Source organism: Porites lutea, chromosome 4 (genome assembly GCF_958299795.1).
Source record: "Porites lutea chromosome 4, jaPorLute2.1, whole genome shotgun sequence".
Classification (NCBI taxonomy): Eukaryota; Metazoa; Cnidaria; class Anthozoa; order Scleractinia; family Poritidae; genus Porites; species Porites lutea.
The window spans coordinates 16,636,633-16,658,280 of NC_133204.1; the positions used below are offsets into that span (position 1 = coordinate 16,636,633).

At 38.9% G+C, this 21,648-nt stretch overlaps 3 protein-coding genes across 3 annotated transcripts in view; 2 read left to right on the forward strand and 1 right to left on the reverse strand.

Moving 5' to 3' along the window:
- Window positions 1–41: 41 nt before the first annotated feature.
- LOC140934957 (uncharacterized) lies at window positions 42–4,919 on the reverse strand. Its single transcript, XM_073384513.1, has 6 exons — window positions 4,765–4,919; window positions 4,536–4,615; window positions 3,051–3,125; window positions 496–562; window positions 335–394; window positions 42–189 (listed from the first exon to the last, which is right to left on the reverse strand). The coding sequence occupies exons 1-6, from the start codon at window positions 4,913–4,915 to the stop codon at window positions 131–133; spliced, it is 492 nt and encodes a 163-aa protein (XP_073240614.1). The 5' UTR covers window positions 4,916–4,919; the 3' UTR covers window positions 42–130.
- A 144-nt stretch (window positions 4,920–5,063) lies between these two features.
- Window positions 5,064–13,260, forward strand: LOC140932698 (ES1 protein homolog, mitochondrial-like). The gene is made up of 8 exons (XM_073382209.1): window positions 5,064–5,191; window positions 5,629–5,681; window positions 7,757–7,870; window positions 8,918–9,037; window positions 10,990–11,082; window positions 11,694–11,727; window positions 12,092–12,211; window positions 12,617–13,260. The coding sequence occupies exons 1-8, from the start codon at window positions 5,087–5,089 to the stop codon at window positions 12,740–12,742; spliced, it is 765 nt and encodes a 254-aa protein (XP_073238310.1). The 5' UTR covers window positions 5,064–5,086; the 3' UTR covers window positions 12,743–13,260.
- Window positions 13,261–17,799: 4,539 nt separating this feature from the next.
- LOC140932699 (alpha-L-fucosidase-like) overlaps window positions 17,800–21,648 on the forward strand; it is a 15,484-nt gene continuing 11,635 nt past the window's right edge. The window contains exons 1-4 of the mRNA XM_073382211.1: window positions 17,800–17,920; window positions 19,100–19,462; window positions 20,652–20,758; window positions 21,514–21,644. Of these exons, the coding sequence (XP_073238312.1) occupies window positions 19,125–19,462; window positions 20,652–20,758; window positions 21,514–21,644 (576 nt within the window). The 5' untranslated portion in view covers window positions 17,800–17,920; window positions 19,100–19,124. The remainder of the gene's footprint in view (window positions 17,921–19,099; window positions 19,463–20,651; window positions 20,759–21,513; window positions 21,645–21,648) is intronic.

Below are 21,648 nucleotides of genomic sequence, written 5' to 3' on the forward strand. Positions count from 1 at the left end.
CTAAAATGGGTATAATGTAAGTATAAGAGCAGACTCAATAGTACAGTGACAGTACTTTTATTTACAAATTTGATTACTCAGAAATTAATATAGAAACAAAGGCAATTGACTGGAACATCTGAAAAAGCTGCTAGAATAACTTGGGATCATTATGAAAAGCCACGTACTTCATTGTTACAGGCATGAAACCTAAAAGGAATACACAAAACAACAATAAAATCATCATTATCACTAAAAATTAAGGATTTTAAACAAGCAATTCCAGCTACTGCCTTAAAATAAAAAATAGACTTCATAAAAATAATAAAAATGGAAGAAAATGTATTTTCGATACCTATAGCTCTTGCTCTCCTGATGGCTCTTGATATTTCTGTCTGTTTTTTATCACATAAACCTGCAAAACAACTCAGCAGTTACAAATGACTGGGGCTGATTTTGCCAATAACTAGAAGGGAAAGTTTTAAAATATTCAAAGTTAAGAACAGCTGCTCTAACCTGTCAAAGTTCGTCCATAGATTCTTCCAGTGTGTGGTGAAACAAACTGGGATAACAATCGAACATTCTGCAAGAAATGATTGATTTCAAAAATCACTTCATTCAGTTAAAAATTTATCATATACAGTGGAACCTTGATATTAGGAAGTGCCAAGGGACTGGCAAAATTTGTTCGCTTTAACCCTTTAAGCCCTAAGAGTGATCAGCATCAAATTTCTCCTTGCAATATCAATGCTTTGTAAAACAGAGTGGTCATGAGAATTACAGAAATGATCACAAGATGAATTTGCTTGATATTTTATCAACTTCTCCCCACTACTTCTGTAGGAAATGAATAGGGGCAACAAATGAGAATCTCAATTTTGATATTAATGTTTAAAGGATTAATAAGGTTTTGTTACACTGAGGTTCTTTTCCATAATTTTACTATTAAGGGTTCCTACCCTTTTTTGAACACAAAAATTCAAGGACTTTTCAAGGACTTGCAAGGACACGTTTCCCATTTTCCAAGGACTCCATTCTGTGCAAAAAAGGGCCTTGAGTCTATGTCTTTTTTAGCTCCACCACAACATGAGCAATTTTATCTTGAAGGTCTTTCATATTAGGCACTTAAGGATCTGGGTTGGATAAAGTTAGCAACGAAATTCAAGGACTTTCCAGCACTGACTGCAATTTTCAAGGACTTTCCAGGCCTTGAATTTTTATTTTGAATTTCAAGGACTTTCAAGGTGCATGCAAACCCTGACTATTACTGGGGTAAAGAAAATAATACGTTATATCAAGGACTTTAGCGTATAGAGGCTCGTTATATTGAGGTTTCACTGTATAAATTTAAAATTACCAGTATTAAAAGTATAACCTTAATGCCATGTACTGCCCATAAGCAAGAACTTAACAATAGACCTTGCCCTGACAAACAATAATCTTTAATAATAATAAGAGTGTAGGTCATGTGAAGTAACATGCACCTGTACTCTTGACCTAACGAACAGTTTCTTTTCACAATTTATTAACCCAGTATTACACATATCTAAAGGTGGAATTTCCTTGAGACCATTCACACAACCTAAAATGAGAAAACCAGACTTACGCAAGCTTACGTCCTTATCTCCTAATAGTTAAGGGCTGTTGTTGAGATTCAGTGGCACACTGAAGGGCTTAGAAGTTAATTGGCCACGATCAAAAAGCTTTGACATTCTCTTAACATTTTAAAGTAAGTTTGTAGCATCATGTTACTGTTAAGATATGTGAGAAGTAGAGTGTCAACAGTTTCAACATCTCACGAATCCAACTCAACAGATGCTCAATAAGTGAGAAGAAGAAGAGTGCAGATCTATGCACTTCAAATGAAAAAGTTGAGATGCAAAATGTTGAAAACAAAAGATCTGGCCCCAGTTGTTCAAAAACTGGTGATATCCACCGGATAAAAATCTAACCAGTGGTTAACGCATTATTGGTTTCCCCAATACCTATCCACTGGATAGTGATTTATCCTGTGGATAGCACCATCCAACGTTTGAACAACTGGGGCCTGTACAGAAAAAAGGTTAAATGAGACCAAACTCTTCTTTCTTCTTTTTACTGTATGTCAATACATCTCCAGGGGTTCCGTCTACATCCAGCTATAGGGTCTCTTACTACAATCTGCAGAAATTTAGGGAAAAGGAGCTTTACAGGTCCTTTCTTGGTCACAGCTACATGTAACAATCCCACCATTGGGAGCTACTTGTGGAAAAAATATTGAAAAATCCCGCGTCTCACGATAAATAATGGTCTCAACATCTCTTCATTTCAAACAATATTGAGAGAAAAATGATACAGAAGAGATTGAGGTCATTTTTTGACTGACAAATGTTATAATATAACTTTTAAACCATATAATATGGTTTAAAAGTTTGAATTTAAGCTTTACTTTTATGGCCAATCAACATCTTTATCCCTGTGAAAAGTTTGAACCCAGGAGTCATTTCATAAGTGGGTTGAGTATGATTGTCTGGGTGAACATAGTCCTGAATAGGACTGTTGTTGTTGACAGGGACTGAGGTTTTGACAACCTGTGCAGTAGTCATCTTCAGAGTCAAAGTGATTTGTATCGAGTCAGTTGATGGTATTTAACTCTAGTTGTTGACCTGATTGGTCAGTTAAGTTGTGATGTTATTGGTCGTCTGTCAGTTAAACCAAGTTATAGGCTATGCAGACTTGTAATATCATTGGTGCGTTTTGATCTGTCTATTGTCACAGTTGAACAGTGGTTTATTGTTAGTCAAATTGTCAGTTGTCCAGTCATTCTCTCGTAGTTAGTTTTGCTTGATAGAGCGGTTTTCACTTGACTGTCGAATTGGGATTGATTTTGGTTTTGGTTTTGGTTTTACTACGTCCTTTGGTTGGCTAGTGTATTTACTTTGGTTTTGGTTTTACGACAGTCAAGTGAAAACCGCTCTACCATCAATAAGTCATTTGTACTGTGCCGGTTACTGCTGACTATGATTCAGTGGCATTCCTGTTAGTATAGTTAGTATGTTATTGCTGTTAGTATGGTTGATTTAACAACATACTTTATAGTTGATTTCTACATCAGTCCTCTTGGGACAGAGCAAACATCCAGTTGGTCTGTCTTCTTCATCCAGTCTCTTAAATATGAAAAAATATAAACAATCAATAACCGTAGTTACTAAAACAAGGAATGACCTACAATGACCTACAATGACCTACAATGATCTACAATGACCTACAATGACCTACAATGATCTACAATGACCTACAATGAGCTACTATGACCGAACGTGTAATCCCTGTAATGAGCTAAAATGAAGATTTTAGAAAAAGACAAAAAAAAAAAGATCAGGGGACATGTGTGTGTAAACGTAACGCGTTTAGTCTACTGCATGACAGCCCATTTAACGATGACAGCATCTCTGATTATTACGCTTGGAGATAAATTTACAGTGTAATAATATATGTATGATGATACTGTGACTTTTGTCCAAACCATCCCTTGCAACCTTTCGCATTAGTTTTATCTTGTCTTGTCTTTTTTTCAAACAAATTGAACAAACACAGTCACCCCAACAGTCGATCCGGGGGGATCTTCAAGGGACGTAAGGGTAGAGATGAACAAAGGAGGTCTTCAAATTCTGACCCTGTTCAAAAGAAAAATTGTTCATTTTTTTTAAGTACCCTGGCCTGTATAAGACATCATAAGACCCTTTAAATGGCTTTTGGTCCAATAGGATGCTCTGTTTGTAACGCTAAATAGTAAAATAAATATCCTGCTCAGCGGCCCATACCCATCTAGGCCAAATAAGGGAGTGCCTGCATGACTTCCGTCAATACAGGGTATAATAGTGCTATACCAGTAAAAACGCGATTGCAATATTCTATTTTCAAGTTACCTGAGATCAGGCACAATTTTTGTTTTGCCTTTTCAAAATGTGCTTGGCAATTTAATACTATGAGCCTAGTGTCACATCCAAGCGTGACACACGACAAACATCAGTGTCTGTCATTTTGTAGCTCATTGTAGGACTTTAACTTTAACTCATTTTAGCTCATAGTAGCTCATTGTAGCTCGTAGTAGCTCATCGTAGATCATTGTAGGTCATTGTAGGTCATTGTAAGTTATTCCTTGTTTTAGTAACTACGACACACGTCCCATGGTCTTTTTTTTTTTTGTCTTTTTCTAAAATCTTCATTCAGCTCATTACAGGGGTTACACGTTCGGTCATAGTAGCTCATTGTAGGTCATTGTAGATCATTGTAGATCATTGTAGGTCATTGTAGGTCATTCCTTGTTTTATTAACTACGAATCAATAACACCTGCAAGACAGCACACTTATCAAGAACTTTTATATGGGTGAGTTAATAGTATATATTGATTAAAATTAATTCTACAGTTCTTGGATTTTCAAATTTTACAGATAACATTATGGTATGATATTCGACACAGAGCATCTATGTGAATAAGCATGCATATGTGCTCGTAATCGATGCTTTTAGTGTTCCAGTGTTGTTAGCTGGGTGACAACAGCTTTGTCATTACCTCGAATCTGGAACGCAATTGAGCCATTCTCCGCTCCCGGAGCTTTCTCTTTTTGGCGACGTGATGATATTTCCCGTCCACTACGAAATAATATCACGAAATATTTTGTCAACATTGCGGAACTCAGGGAATTTAAGTGCTATTAAAATAATATCTAATAAGACAGACTTTTCCATCGGTCGCTACCTTCACGACCAGAGCGAGAGACTTGACGATTCTAATAACTTACCTGGTGCAGACATGTGAAAACTACGACAATAGACTGATGAAAGGCAGCCTAAAGGTGATAAAAAGCTATTTCTGGTACTAGTAAAAGCGTGTGAAGGAAGAAGAAAACGAGGCAAACCAAGAATATCTGAGAGACCCTTCCAAGTCGCCATTTTACTTTTTGTAAAATACTGCTGAAGATTGCAGGCTCGAAACGTCCACAGTTTTCTAACCCCTGTTTCTAACACATGTTTTTATTGGTTGAACAATAACTGACCAATCATAACCCCTGAACTATTGGAGTAATCAATTGCAGAATGAACGCCTGGGAGTTTTTGAACAAGATGGCTACATTCAGCACTGGTGTGCGTCATTTCGCCAGACGTAGCGTCTTCCAGAAAGTCCGGGCGCTCAGCTTAGGCTCTTCTTCACACACTTCAGTGGCTGTGGTAGGTACAACAGTTTTGGAAACACAAGAACCCTCTGTAATGTTTCAGATGAGATCTCCCTGTATTCCACTGAAAACTTACCTTCCAGATGCGAGGGAAAAATACTTCAGACGCAGGTGCATTTACTGCAACCCTGGGAGTATACCTGAACCCCCATGCCTTTGTTTAGTCCTGCCTTGGTTTCTATGATTTTGTGGTTTGCAAGTTTTAAGGTATGACGAGGGTCCCTTTCTGAAAAGTGCGTAAATTAATTTAAAATGAAAACAGCTTGCTCTGAGCAACATATTTGGAAATACGGGGTTGGGGGGATGATGCGAGGTTACCTGTCGCACCTTACCCCATATATTGTAGGGTAAAGGGGGGGGGGGATTGGTGTGGCTGAAATATTCATGACATGGAATGGCCTAGTCAACCAAACTTAAACTTTGATTATTTAGGTGTTATCTGGAAATGGTGTTTTTGATGGTTCAGAGGTTCATGAAGCTTCAGCGTAAGTACAGGCACATTGATGGTAATGACTATTTCCCATTAGTGGTAAAGAAAATACTGAAAATTTGTAAGCCTTGCATTGCTTGTTTTGCACTATTGACTAAGTTTGGCAATTTCAATATACCACTGCATGGTTAAAGCTAAATTAGAGCGGCATGCAATGCAAAGGAGGTGGTGTCTAATAGCTGCGGCAAGTGAATTCTGTTTTTAACTGGCCTGATGGGTAAGTCAAGTTTTTTGGGAAATTCAAATTAAAGAAGGATAGTAATCAATGCTCATTAAAATTTTTTCAGGCTAATTCAAATGACTTTTGGGTCAGCAGTTAATAAAACAGAATGAGCAAAATTTAATGCCGAATGATATACTCTAAAATAAATAAAAATTTAAGAGTTTCCATCAATTGCAGACATGATACCTATAAGTTTAGGTACAAATGATTCTTTGTTTAAGATTTTTTACAATACACTATTATTCTCTTCTCTACAATTATCTGCTCGTAGAGACCCGTTTCAGTCCCTGAAGTATATATCTCAGAAGTCAGATGTTTGGAAAAACCAAGATCCATAATTCTAATGTTTGGAAAAGCCAAAATTGAGAATTCCAATGTTTGGAAAAGCCAAAACTCTGAATTCCAATGTCTGGAAAATCAAAATCCAGAATTCCAATTATGTTGGAAAAAGCCAAAATAAAGAATTCCAATGTTTGGGAAAGCTAAAATACAGAATTCTAAGGTTTGGAAAGGCGAAAATACAGAATTTAAATGTTTGGAAGTTCCAAAATACAGCATTCCAATGTTTGGAAATGCCAAAATACAGAATTCCAATGTTTGGAAAAGCCAAAATACTGAATTCCATTGTTTGGAAATGCGAAAATACCGAATTTCAATGTTTGGAAAAGGGAAAATACCGAATTTAACAGCAGTTTAAAGACGAGTGTGAGCCTGGTTTTAGCTACTGAACACTTGAAACTGTAACTGGTGTCATAAAAGTGACGTCATTATAGTGACCTCTCTTATACAGACACCTGTCTAATACAGACACTTCGCTCTGTGTCTTCGGTGTCTGTATTAGAGAGGTTCGACTGTACAGAATTCCATGTTTGGAAAAGCCAAAATACAGAATTTTGAGTCTCTTGAATACCCGTAGGAATTCAAGCTATGATCGTCAAAGGAAAAAACTAGATGGGCACTGATCCAAATTGTCTAAGGCCTAGGCCTAACGTAGAACTTTTCATGAGACGAACTAAACTCTAATTTGGGTCAGACCTCGAACTAGGACTCGTCGAACCAATCAACTGAATCAGACCAAAGAGTAATTTCAATAAATTTTCTCCCGAACGAAGCGTAATATATGTTATCGTACAAATTGTTAATTTATTAGTTCAGTTCGTCGCATGTGAAGATCTACGTTTGTCCCGGAGACGATCTTCAGACGTTCTATCTGTCTTAGCAGACGGATGAGGAGGAAGAACGAATGGGCTATTGACTCAGGTGCCACAAGTAAAATAAAATCCAGCTAGTAAAGTAAAATCCAACTAGTTGGTCAAAAATATTGAGACAAAACAACTTTAGCTAGTTACAGCTAGACTTTAATCCTTTTTTGCTGCCAAAAAGCCGGCTCTTTTCGCTACTAGTGGGCCATAACATATAGCCTAGTAGTAGCTCAACCAATCAAAACGCAGCATTATTAATAGACCACTAGTTGGATTTTACTAAAGACGGATAGCTTCGTCCAGGACGTCAACGGATAGCCTCGTTTGAGAGAAAATTCACCCAACAGACGATCTTAACTTAATTTAGGATGACCCAAATTAGAGTTTGGTTTGTCTCATGAAAAGTTCGACTTTTGTCCTAGGCTCTAATGGGGAGTCTCCAGCACGGAATACGAGGCAACGGGTGTCTGGTCTTGTCTCAAGTTTTTATATAACCACCATTGATTTACCCATAGTCTCCATTGGAGAGACTATGATTTATCAATGTGAATATGATTATGTCAAAATAATGTAATATCAGTATTTATTATATTAAAATAAAGTCACAGAATGACTCGCTTTAATAATTGTGTATGTTTTTTTTAGGGTACTGGTACATTTGAGTCGTGCTGGAGCCGATGTGAGTATTTATGCCCCAGATGTTCCACAGATGCACGTTCTGAATCATGCTAAAGGAGACGTTGCTGAGGGTGAGACACGGTAAGAAATCACCTGATAACCCAGAAATCACCATAACCCAGAGAGAGCAACTCCCATACTAGGCCTATGTCACGGCGTTTTTATGGACCAGTTTATTTTTTGACACATTTTAGGGCAGTTTTTCCCATGAAAATAGAATCTCCACCATGTCTATGAGTGCATTCGAAGAATAAGATATCAAAAAGGAAAACTAAAGGTTATTAAAAGGCAAAAAAATATCATTTTTGGGGTCTGTAAGTTTTGCTCACTGGTTTGTGGAATTTAAAAGGTATTCAAAATTCCCGCCTAAACCATTCTAAAAATAAACTGGTCCGTGAATACACCGTGACACGAATGCATGGAAGTTGCTCGCTCTGGCTTATGGGCTCTTGGTAGTGTTTTGAAATGGATAATTTTTCGATAAGTGGTCACGTAGGGGGATGTAAGGGGTTCGGATTACACAATTTAGATAACCGTGTGCACAAATTTTTGCGGGTTGTAATTTCTGCGAATTTTGCATTTCTTCTAGCCATCCACAAAAATATGTTCCCGCCAAAAAAATATTGGCGCAAACATTTTTCCCGCAAACATTTACTCCGTAGTAAATATTCTCTATCTTGAATTTGCCACACTAAAATGCATTGCTAAGAAATCGTGGCTGTTTGTATTTGTAATCGAATGACAAAGAAAAGTTATCTGTTTTATACTGGTAATACTTAGGGAACTCACACCGTATTATTGCTTGAAAATATTATTTCCATTGCACGAACTCAATAAAAACGAAAGTATTATCGATGATTTGTTTGTCCAAGACTTTCTGGAAATTGCAAAAATTAATTCCCAGCAAAAAAGACCACTCTGTCCTAATCGCAGAAATTAGACCCTCAAAACAAAACAAAAACCGCCAATCCACGAAAGTAAACTCTCATAAAAAAATTTGTGCCACATGATAGTCCTCCTAGTATATATTTTACAATTTTTTTTGAAATCACATGAACTGCATTAATTCAGTGTTATTTAACACCGTATAGAATTTCTATACTCAATGTCACATTAATTTCCTGTTAGGAATGTTTTGGCCGAGTCTGCTCGAATTGCTCGTGGGAAGATCTCTTCTCTGGCTGAGCTTGATGCAACACATCATGATGCCCTTGTTTTTCCTGGAGGCTTTGGAGCGGCAAAGAATTTGTGAGTGACAGTTAAAGGGCCTACATCACTAGGATATTGCTGTTTTAACCCTTTCACTGTATGCCAAAAGTGGCTAAAGTCAAATTTCGACAAAATTTCCAATTTTACTTTTGCAAAATGCTGAAAAACAAGTAGCACCATGTGAAAGTACTGGCAAATAGGTTTCATTTGAATGGCCACACCACAGGATTTGGACTCCTTTATTCATCCTAAGATCAAAATTTGAATTCTCATTTGTTGCCCCTATTCATTTCCTACAGAAGTAGTGGGGAGAAGTTGATAAAATATCAAGCCACTTCATCTCATTTGATCATATCCGTAATTCTCATGACCTCTCTGTTTTACAAAGCATTGATATACTAAATAGAAATTTGATGCTGATCAGTCTGAGGGCTTAAAGGATTAAGCCAATTCTGTGCTGAAATCATCACTTACCACAAAATACTCCTTTACAGTTATGAAGAAAATATCACACAAACACTAGCCATAACAATTTTTTGGTGATTTTTGTAGAGATAAGCATTTATACTTGACAAAGTTGGCCCAATTGTAGCAACAGACAGCAGGAAACATGCAGTTTCAAAGCCTAAATATAGTGTTAAATAACAAAATTGTGGTGCAATTGATGAGAAGACACTTTTTAGCTATTTAATAAGACAGCAAATAGAGTGACATAACCCCTCTAAAAATCAATTGAACACAATTACTCATATACTTCAATACTCTAATATATGCTCTCACGGATCAGAGAAATTTTTTCAAATATAATGTTCAAAAGTCAACAGACCATTTTACAGTTGTGTGCTCAGTGCCCTGGCCTTTGAATAGAAGCGAGGCTGTGCAAATCATGGTATTCTCATGCTAACGAGCCCATGAACATGATCATTTACATATGAAAACAAGAAGGTTTGTAACAAAACAAGGTCACTGCCACCCTCGCTTCTGTTCAAAGGCCAGGGCACTGAGCACACAACTGTAAAATGGCCTATTTGAATGACAATAAGTGGTTTCACTAAAACGTTTTGAACATTGACCTAGAGGATAGTATATTTATTGCCAAGAATTTTGGTATTTCCTCAAAAGCTTATGATGTAATGTTATCGTATCCAAGACAAAGTTCAATCAGTGAATCATCAGCCATTAAATTAACCTCCCTGCAGATAGGATATCTGCCCGTAATTCTGTGGACCTGGTGTAAACTAGCCCCGGGGCGGGGGGGGGGGGGGGGGTACTTTAGGAATTTCTGGGTGGGGATTTGCCGCTGGGACCCTGGAACCCTTACCCTAAAACAGAGCTAGTTCAGCTGAATTTTGCTACCCTATACTAGAGTAAACTCCCCAAATCCCCCTATCCTAGAGTAGCTGTTTCCCTTGTCTAGATAAAATCTTCACCAACTGATCATTTTCCTGAAAAATGATACCCTATTCTAGACCCAAACGCTCTGATTTATATACCCTATCCTAGAGTAAACTGCCTGAAAACCATACCCTTCACAGCGGCACATACCTATATAGCCCATATATGGCAGTGCCCCCCCCCCCCCGGGAAACTAGCCTCCCCGCAGACGCCCTTTGGGGTTCGTTTGTCACGCATTCATATGAATGCGTGACAAACGAACCCCAAAGGACGTCTGCGGGGAGGCTAGGTGTAAACTGCTGTACGCACTTCTTCGTTGAAGAAAGTAACTCTCCATTAACATATAGGGCACAATACATAGTGGAAGCTCTCGTGGGCGGACACTCTCGGGACGTGAAAAAGGTGTCCGTAGCTAGAGCTGGCCGCTTACGGGAATGTAAAAATACAGAGTTTGTATGGGAGATGAGAAAAACGGGGTTTTGTGAAAGAGGCCATTGGGTGGATCTATCTGCTTGCGAGAGTGTCCGTTGGGAAAGCTTTCACCGTACTTTAGTTTCTTCCATGACAAGCTTTTTGATTTTTTTATTTTGCTGTAGGAGTTCATTTGCTGTGGATGGTTTAAACTGTACAGTTAACAAAGATGTCGAGCAAGTTATTAAAACTTTTCATGCTGCCAAAAAACCAATTGGGTAAGCATAAGGAAACGAAGTCTTGACTCTGTTAGGTAAAACCTGGCAGTGTTTTTTCCATGTGTGTTTTCGTGATGGTAGAAAAGTCGCGAAAATAACAACCCGCGAATAAGAATCCTCGCGAAATTTAACCCATATGGACAATTTAAGTCACAGAAAAAATGATTAACGTGTAGTAACAAAAATATTATGCGGAATATGTATCGACAAATACCCAAGTTATTAACTTATTTTACTGGTACGTTCCATTTTTTATCTTCTGTTGTGATAAAACGTTAATTATGTCACGTATGGAGTAGGGAATCTAACTATCATGATCTTGATGATATGTGAGTCGCAAGATTCGTACAAATCCTTATTGAGAAATTTAAAGAGTTCAGACTTTTTGAAATATAAAATGAAGTTGAGAACAGGTGAATCGCAAAATTTAATGCCTTTTTTCAAGTTGCCTATGAAACCGTGAAAATAAAACCCCGCGAAATACCGTCTCGCCAAAATCGTGAATTTGACTACCATTCGCGGGTAATCAAAAGTACCAAGAAGGTAGTTACTTAAGCCAGGCTAACCTACAAGTTTGACTTATTCTTCGTGTTTTTTTTTTATACACTCAGTCTTTGCTGTATTGCTCCAGTATTAGCAGCCAAGGTTAGTACTATATGTTTCAGACATTTGATTTTACTTGTATATGTTGTAGTGCAGTAATTTCTTATTTTAGTTAATTTTTGTGTTTCCATCGTTTCAAATTCGTTAGCTTACACTACCATACCCAAACACAAAGGAAAAACAAAAATTAACTGCAACATATCTTATTATATACTCAATCCTACTAAAAATGGCAACCTGAAGCACTCAAAACCGTCAGTTTGGAGCAGAATCCTCAGAAGATTAGCTGACGATCCAGTTTCATACATTTCAGTTCAACTGCAGTGAAACATTGCTTTTGTCAAAGAGCTGTCGCACCAAACTTGAAATATTGGCGGAAATTTTGTCCGGATCTATTTCGTTTTAGATTATACCAGGTGTTGAGATAACAGTTGGCCAAGATAAAGAAGATGTCCAATGGCCGTACGCCGGTACAGCAGGTGCTGTGGAGCAGATGGGAGCTAAACACGTGAACAAAGATGTTAATATATCCTTTCATATTATTATCCCTTTAATATTAAATGATAATTTAATATAATAATGATAATTAAAACTAATAATGAAAGGTTTGAACCCAGGAGTCATTTCACGAGTAGGTTGAGTATGAGCGTCCGGTTATTAAATTAATGATAATCAAAATGGTTTTATTGATAAGAATAAATGAAAGAAATAGATAAGTACTAATTTAAATTAACACAAAATGAAAGTAACGATAACTTTTGAATCATTAAAATAGTTTGATTTTTACTAATCTTATAATATATAATAATCAATTCCTTGGTGCCCTTTATGGAGGGGTTTAAGGATTACATTCCTCTTCCAAGTTAACGTTTCTTCAGATTAAAATTACTTGCTGTTCTGTAGAGGGTGTAATTTCCTTAACTGTTTTCACGAAATCCATGTAGACGAGCAGAACAAGGTTGTAACAACTCCAGCGTTCATGTGTGAGACAAAGGTACATGAAGTACACGACGGTATCGGCAAGATGATACAGGCGGTGGTGAAGATGGTGGCGTAACGATCTAACCCTAAAGATAGATGTCGCGGCCCTCGGCCTTCGGCCTTTGTCCTTCCTTTTAGCTGGCTGTGGGGGAAATATTTTAGATGTGAACTTCGTCTTTGTGGATATTTAAGTCCCACAGTATTTTTTTTCAAAGATAGTACGAATGGAATGAGTCGTAATGAACATTTACAGAACTATCTCTACGAAAGTTAGTTTGTTATGGCATCCTCTCTCCTAACCTGTTCCAGGTTCCAAGATAATAGTGCACTCGTTCCCTGGTTCAGCAAAAAAAAAAAAAAAAGATGGGAAAAAGCCTAGGGGATTGGGAAGAGAGAAGTCGGTGGATTTTTTCCGCCACCACTCTCCTCCCCAGATCGTGCGCGTTTATTTTCTTTTTGCTTGCCTTGTTTTGTGTTCGCGACGTCCCTACTGTTTGAGAGCCTGGCAAAGGCTAGCTCTCGCCAAGATATGAATGTGTTAAATTTAATGTGTAGAAGGCAAGACTACTGGAAAGAAGAGCTTTTCATGTAAGACGTACTATTTGGGTTGTCTCTTAAAAGGATGATCTTGCAGAAAGTAATAAATGGCAAACTTATAAAAAAAGCCCAGATGCGTAGAAGTTGCTATCTAGACGAGCGTAGGGTATAGCACTTGTTGCACGCGCGTTGTTTTTGACCTTTGAAGTGATGTTAGTGACAAGCTTGTCATTCGCAAAAATGTTTCCAAGGCTGAAAGGAGAGGGTGAGTGGGCTCGACATCGATGTGTTCTGCTAAAGGTACTTCAGTTTCTGATTTTACGTTGCAAATTGCAGGTTTAGACAGGTTCAGCGACAAGGAACGCCTTCTTAGACATCTTAAATAAAGTTTGAGGTGATCAGAGTGGAACGTACCTAAAAAAGAAAAGCACGGTGGACCTCAGCCACCCCTAACCTCATTACCGTATTTACTTGATTAAACGCCACCCTCATATAATGAAACGCCGCCCTTGAATAAACGGAAACGTAACGCTTAAAATTAATAAACGTCGCGGCGTCCAAAAAATTACGGTATCTTTTCCTAGAACCGTTTAATAGGGCTGCCTTCTTAAAGGAGCTTAGTTTGATTTTTCAGAATTACTTTTGAACCCTAAAAAGAAAAACCTCGGAAAATGGTTCAGTTTTCTTCAAAATTACTCTACCACTATATTTAAACGGTGATTTTATGTCTTTGGCTTTCGAAGGCCAGGATGAAAACAGACTGCAACTTAGACCCCCGTTACACGAATCCGGACGAAATTTTGCACGGACAAAAAGTTGCACAAATCCGCCTAGACTTTCTAAAAGTCCTTTGATTTTTTTCCTGGTTGCGGCTTCGTCGCTCGTTCGGTCGCTGGGGCGACCTCGATGAAGCTCGCTTTTTTTTCGCTCGGGATAAGAACAAGGTCGACTTGTAGCAACTCTAAGATCCGGCTTTCGTTTACACGGACCTGCGGAACCATGCGAGTTTTTGAACGACAAATAGTACTTCAATCTTTAGAACCTGTTACAGAATCTGCAGGGTTCCGTGTAAACCTCATGTTACACAGGTAAAAATTTGTCCGGACCCGCCCGTCTAAACGGGGTCTTAATAAAATTAGCCCGCGAGCAAGCTCTCCATTTTGTATGTTGTACTCGAGTCTCCTTTCGAGAGCTTTTCTCGCCTGACTTCTCGCAACTCCCCCAATTGCATTTGGAGAGCTTGCCCGCAGGGTATGAAAAACGGGGCGTCGATAAAACCCGGAACATGGAACATACCGGAACATCCCGGAACATGAAAAAATTAAAATATTTTTTAATGAAAAAATAATTAATTAATTAAATAAAAATACTACTACTACTACGACGACGACGACGACGACGACGACGACGACGACGACGACGACGACGACGACGACGACGACGACGACGACGACGACGACGACGACGACGACGACGACGACGACGACGACGACGACGACGACGACGACGACGACGACGACGACGACGACGACGACGACGACGACGACGACGACGACGACGACGACGACGACGACGACGACGACGACGACGACGACGACGACGACGACGACGACGACGACGACGACGACGACGACGACGACGACGACGACGACGACGACGACGACGACGACGACGACGACGACGACGACGACGACGACGACGACGACGACGACGACGACGACGACGACGACGACGACGACGACGACGACGACGACGACGACGACGACGACGACTACTACTAATAATAATAAAAAGAACAATAGATAGAAAACAATTTTTTCAAAAATTTATAGTAACAAAATAAATAACATAATAAACATAAAAAGGAAAAATAAAGAAAGAAAGAAAGAAAAAGAAACTGGTATCATCTCCGAGTATGAGAAAACAATATTTTGTCGCAATGAATTTTTTGGGCGAGTGAGGGTCCATTCAAATGACAGTTATGAGTGAAGGCTTGCTTCTAAATTCAAAATATATTAAAATGGGTCGCGAGGAGGGGGTTTTCAAGCTTTCCTCACACAGCCACCTCTTGTAAATGTTTGCCATGCGGTTTAAGGGTTATCAATTTACGCTTTTGCGACCGTAAGAAGAGCTTAGGGGCTCGTCGCTTTGGACTTGGATAATGAAATTAAACATTCACATTTGCCGCAGAATAGTTGCAGTGGCAGTGGTAGCGCAGCTGTAGTTTCTAACTGTTATCAGTTAGCCTGAATTTTAGTCGTCTCCCCGCAAACTCCTCTTGCGACTCGAGGAGACGTCTGAAATATGATGCTGACTGTAAACAGTATAGAAACTACTACGAATGTGAGTATTGCCCAGTAAAATCCAAAGACAGGAGCCCCTATGCTCTTCTTAAGTTTACAGAGCCGCCTAGTCTGTAAGTAGTTCATGTCAACCTCAAGTGAAGCAAAGCACCTCAAGTCAGCAAATGTCCGGTTATATACTAGGAGACTATATGTTGGCTTGACATGAGTTACTTACCGACTTGGCTTGACATGAAATACTGCACTGACATTTCAGATCATCGCAGAACCGTAAATGGATAACCGCCAAATGATTAACTCATGGCAAAACAATTACCAGAGGTGGTTGTGCGAGGAAAGCTTGAAAATCCCCTCCTCGCGACCCATTTTCTTGATTATTTCATTATTTCTCGTTTTTTTTTTTTGTTATTTTACGTTCTTATTAATTTTTACAAAAATTATTTTATTATTATTATTTTATAACATTTTTTTTTATGAAAAATATTTTAATTTTTTCATGTTCCGGTATGTTCCGGGTTTTATCGACGCCCTAAAAAACGGGGCCAACTCTTTCAAGTTGCAAAAATAAATAGAAACCGTTCGCGCTTTGGTTTGCCTATGATGTCTAATAATGAGAAGCATCTTTTCTTTATAGTTCCTCATATGATAAAAGGCGATCGAGAATACTTAGCTTTAACTTCAGCGCTGCTTTGACTATATATTTGGGCACTTTGTATAGTGTATTAGAAACCCATGACATGGGCTCCTTTGATTGTTGGTTATTGCAGTAGAATCCCGATTTCTCGTGCGTTCAGTTTTTCTGGTACCGTTAAAGGGTGGTAAATAGAAACCGTTCGTGCTTTGGTTTCCCTATGATGGATCATGAGAAGCATCTTTCCTTTAGAGTTCCTCATGATAAAAGGCGATCGAGAATACTTAGCTTTAACTTCAGCTCTGCTTTGAAAATTTGGTCACTTTGTATAGTGGGAACCCATGACATGGGCTCCTTTGTATGTTGGTTATTGCAGTAGAATCCCGATTTCTCGAGCTTTCGGTTTTTCTGCTACCGTTTAAGGTTGGTACCGTTTGTTTAAATTCACGATAATTCGAACCAACCTCGTTCGCAGGGTTTCGTTCTCTCCGTACTGGAACGAGGTTGAACTCGGAAGCTAACGCCGCCCTTCACCGATTAAACACTTTTGTTTTACCCCCGATTTTTCAAACCTCTCGATAATTCGAGGCAATTTGCTTTTTCAAAGGTGGTGGTTAAAAATCAGGATTTTCCATTTAAATTTGATCCTAACGAAAGTGGTAAAATGGGTGGGGTGAGGGCCAGACGGTAGAGGAAAACATACTTCGTTCATAAAAAAAAAAGAAAAGAAAACTTTACCGGGACTAACAAGAGCCCGAAAAGAATCCTAGATTCTAAAGAAATTGACGTGACCAGGAGCCTCCTGACGTGACGAAATGCGATGAGTATCTAGAGAAAAGAGTTGCGATAACGCGCGTGGAGCAGACGCCGGCGAATGAGCGGCGTCTGCTCCGCCGCCAGCTACGCAGGCTACACGAAAAAAGGCCGCATCAACTAGTCAGAAAATTTAGTAGTTTCCTCTTGTAATGCGAAAGGGTGGGATAACCAAAGTGAACTTACAATGGTTTCTGCATCACCAAGAAACACCCCAAAATTTGATAAGCACCGCGGTGGTGATCTTTCAAGTCGGTATTGTAGTAGCCTGCATGCATATGCTCATAACAGGAGCTTTATGAGCCAAGCGAGGCGAACGCAGTATTTTGCGTGAAGCGCTAAATGAGGGGAGGAGAAAAAAAATAAAGCTTTATTTTTTCTCTTCCCCTCGATTCGTGACTCATATTCTTCTCGCGCTTCGGAATGCTGCGTTCACCTCGCTTCACTCGTAAAGCGCCTGTTATGCAGGCTAGTATTGTCACAGGTAGCCCAAGCTCGAAATATGGGAATCGACCTTGTTGCGTAACATTCGAAATATAAGGATTTGTATGGAAAGAAAACCTATTGTTTCTGTAACTCACGAAAATGAAAGGATTTCAATGAAAAACAGCTTACGTCTCTGCTTTGTGGTGCGTGGGCCGAGAGAGGAAACCCAGTCACATTACAACCCATAAAACGGCCATAAATCGGCCCATCGACCACACAGGAGAGACGTAACACACAGAAACGGTAGGTTTTTTCCAATACAAATCCTAAAATTTAGAATGTTACGCAACAACGCGGATGCTTGGGTTACCTGTGGTATTGTAGGAGAAACGAGCCTCGCCTTAGGCTTTCTCAATTGTCTGTCTCAACAGGCGCCACTCTCGTGACAACAATACAGCTTTGTTTGTGAACCGTTCCTTGAACTCAGTTTTGTTTACTTATGTTCTTGTAAAGGAGCCTCATTTGGGAAGTGGATGTGTCAATCGTGAGTTTATTTCACATCTAGTATTTCTAGTTCTCTTTACCAAGAATCGTAATCAATTCAGTGAAAAGAACTAAAGAACTTAGGAGTTGCGTGTCTTTCAAAAGCAATTGGCCACTCAATTTATGAATTTATTTTCTCTCATAATTCTCCATCGCTATGTTGAACAGACATGGTCTTCTGTAAAATATAGAGCTTTCAATCACCGATAGAGAGAGTTATAATATATGGGCTAATTTATTTGCCCAGTAGTGATTCAGAAAATCGAAACCAGTGTTTGCACGTTGCATTAATCGATTGGGGGTGGGGGAGGGGGGAGAGGGGAAGGGGGTGGGGGAGGGTACTGAAGGGAATTTTGGATAGAGGTGTGCCGCCGTGGATATCAAACCCTGACCTAGTTTAAGACAAAAATCCTTCATTTTGCTACCATGTTTAAGACATACTACTTACCATCATGATACTGATTCATTTCTTCTTGCACACAGAATTAAGTAATGTTTTGGACTAACATCATTGAATTAGATTTTTTCGAAGAAAACCTTGTTGGTGCAGAGTTGGTAACTGTTTATTGCCAACCTTTAAAGCATGGAAGCGGTCTGTGGTGCAGTGTGAATATTTTCTGGAATTCAATAATTTAGTGAAGCTGTTTAAGGCTCAAGGCCCTGAAAACCATACCCTATTTAGCAGCACAGACTAGGCCAAATGAGGGAGTGCCCCCTACTGACTTTTTCCTAAAATAACTTTTGCGATACTGTACGTTGTATGTACTTGTATAGTCATACAAATGGGAGACTCCAGAAAATATCCATACCATACCATAGACGGCTTTTTGGAATTACGAGGGTTCATCAAGAGATAATTATTTTTCTTCTTATTTTAGTGTTCTGTACCAGGCAATGTAAAGTTAATGTTGATTGCATCTGTTGAACAGCAGTCAAAAGAAAACTTATATTTACCGTATTTATAAATTTTTATTCCAGAATTTCTGGAGTCATAATTAAGTACCTATACAGAGGTTCTCTTTTGACTTGTGCTTTCCATTTGTACCATTCAATGCTAAGTTTAGTCACCTTCGCAGCCATTTTTAGGCTCGTCACACAATGCTCCTGAGCGTTATTGTGTGACGAGCCTAAAAACGGCTGCGAAGGAGACTATGCTAAGTTTGCCTCTCTGTCTTTTCAGATAATTCATATACAGAACATTTGCAATGAATCTCTTGAGTGCAATATTTTTCCTCTCTCTCTCCTCCCTGGTATCAAGCCAATACCAACCTACTTGGGAGTCCTTGGATGCACGACCCCTCCCCCCATGGTATGATGAGGCCAAGTTTGGTATTTTTATGCACTGGGGTGTGTATTCAGTGCCAAGCTTTGGTTCTGAATGGTTCTGGTACAATTGGAAAGGGCGACAAAATCCCAAGTATGTGGAGTTTATGAAGAAGAACTATCCACCAACCTTTGAATATACAGATTTTGCACCAATGTTTAAAGCAGAATTCTTTGATCCTGTGGCATGGGCAAAACTTTTAACACAATCTGGAGCCAGGTATGTTCATGCCATGTCTCAACAAACTTTACTTGGAGTTACAGTTTTCATAATAGGCTGTTACTGTATCAGTCGTGGTTTCTCCCATAAAAATGCAAATAACAACTTGTTTAAGGCTACTGTAAATCCTCTATTAAGCTCCCCTTTCCATGAATAATAAGCTTAGTAATAAAGATAATAGGGCCATTTATACGAGGAAAAATAAGACGCGAACTTTCCGTATAAACGGCACATTTCGTCTAAAATAAGACGCAGCTTAGCTAAGACGCATCTTATTAGATAAGACATGCTCGTATAAATGGTACAGTTCGCGTCTTATGTAAGACGCGTCTTATTTTTCCTCGTATAAATGGCCCTAATAAGCCCCCTCCCCTCCCCCTTATCATTTGTCAGAAAAAATGATAACATTATAAGATAATGATAGACTTTATTAAGTAATTACGACTGTAACACTACATGTGGACTGATCCAGTATGGTTTATTCATTTGCTTAAAGTTTGGATTTGTTTTTGATCCTGGGCTGCATGACCTCCAGCTTCAAGTACTTGAGCTTTTTCTATTTGCATTCTTGTTCTACATGGAGAATGGATACCATCATCTTGGCCAAACTAAATAAGCCCCTCCCCTCTCTAAACAAGCACTTATTTGGGGAATCTTTAATTTATCTGTTATGGTCGACTCTCCCTAAGATGGACACCTTATGGAATAATATTACAGTTGTAGGTGTCAGTCTAAGGGCACTTTCCATTAATTTTGTTGGAACTGGCCGACCGGACCATTCCCAGACCCATCATTTTGACAATGAAATCGGCTTTTCTTCAAGGGTTTTTGCTGAAAAACCATCTTCTTTCTGCCCACTCTATTTAGGATTTGACTGATCTGGCTGGATAGTTTTGATTAATAGTGTAATTCTCATTATGACAGGAAGGGTCTGGCTGGTCAGTTCTGACAAAATATAATAATGGAAAGTATCCTAAGAGAGTTTTCCATCACATTGGGTGTCAACTAAAAGAAGTTAGTAATGAATGGCAGGGACCAGCTCTAGATGTCCATTTTAGTGAGGTGTCCATCTTATAGGGATGTCTGTTAAGAGAGAGTTTGCTGTATGACAAAAGAGGCTAGGTAAGGGCTGGGCATTAAGGTGCTTATGGTGTAATTAGTACTGTAATGCTCTTGGTTTTAATCCTAGGTATGTAGTTCTCACCAGTAAACACCATGAAGGTTGGACTAATTGGAGATCTAATGTTTCATGGAACTGGAACTCTGTTGACAATGGACCTCACAGAGATCTTGTGGGTAAGGATCACATAATATTACATGAACTCTTCTAAACAGGGATTAGGTTACTAATCAAACCTATGACTCTTCTGGCCTGCTCACTTACTCAATCCTTTTGCATCCATTTTCTTATTCAGTAACAATTGATTTGATTTAATTGTTCATAATTGATTCTTCAAGCTAAAGGATGAAAACGTAATAATGAAATAGATTTATACACAAATAAATAATGATTATAATGATAATGATAAATTTACTGACCAATCAAAAGAAGAGATGGATTGTAGATGACATGTTTGATTATTTCTAGTAAGAATTAGACTTCTCCTGTTTGATTTAGCTGCCCATTAGCAAAGCTGTCAGCTCAAAATTTTAACTCCACTGAAAGATCCAGTTCCCTGTCAACTAGTGGCTGCTGATTTTACAACCTGGGAGCAGAACCTTCTTTTGTCGTCTTCTTTATTAAATCGCATTAACCCTTTGAAGATGCCGCAGGCTGAACTTCAACAAGTCAATCTTGTTTTCTCTCGTCAAACTGGTTTATCGAGCCGGGGCATCTGTTTGGTCATACCTGAGCCTGCTATATCAAGTGCACGGCTAGTAGGCCTAGCTGGGTTTGAAATTGTATCCTAGTAACATGTAGTGTATGCTCAACAAAAATCTGACTTGCGTGATTCCTGCAGTCTTTCTCGAATATGCCAAAATCAAGCAAGTGAGAGAAAGGCTTTGCTGGCAGGGTGCTGATTTTGTTACCTCTGCTTGTGTTTTTTTAGGTGATCTTGCTGATGCCATAAGAAGTCATACAAACATTACATTTGGGCTGTATCATTCACTGTTTGAGTGGTTCAATCCGCTGTATTTGAAGGATTCAGCTAGTAACTTTTCAACACAAGATTATGTCAAGGTAC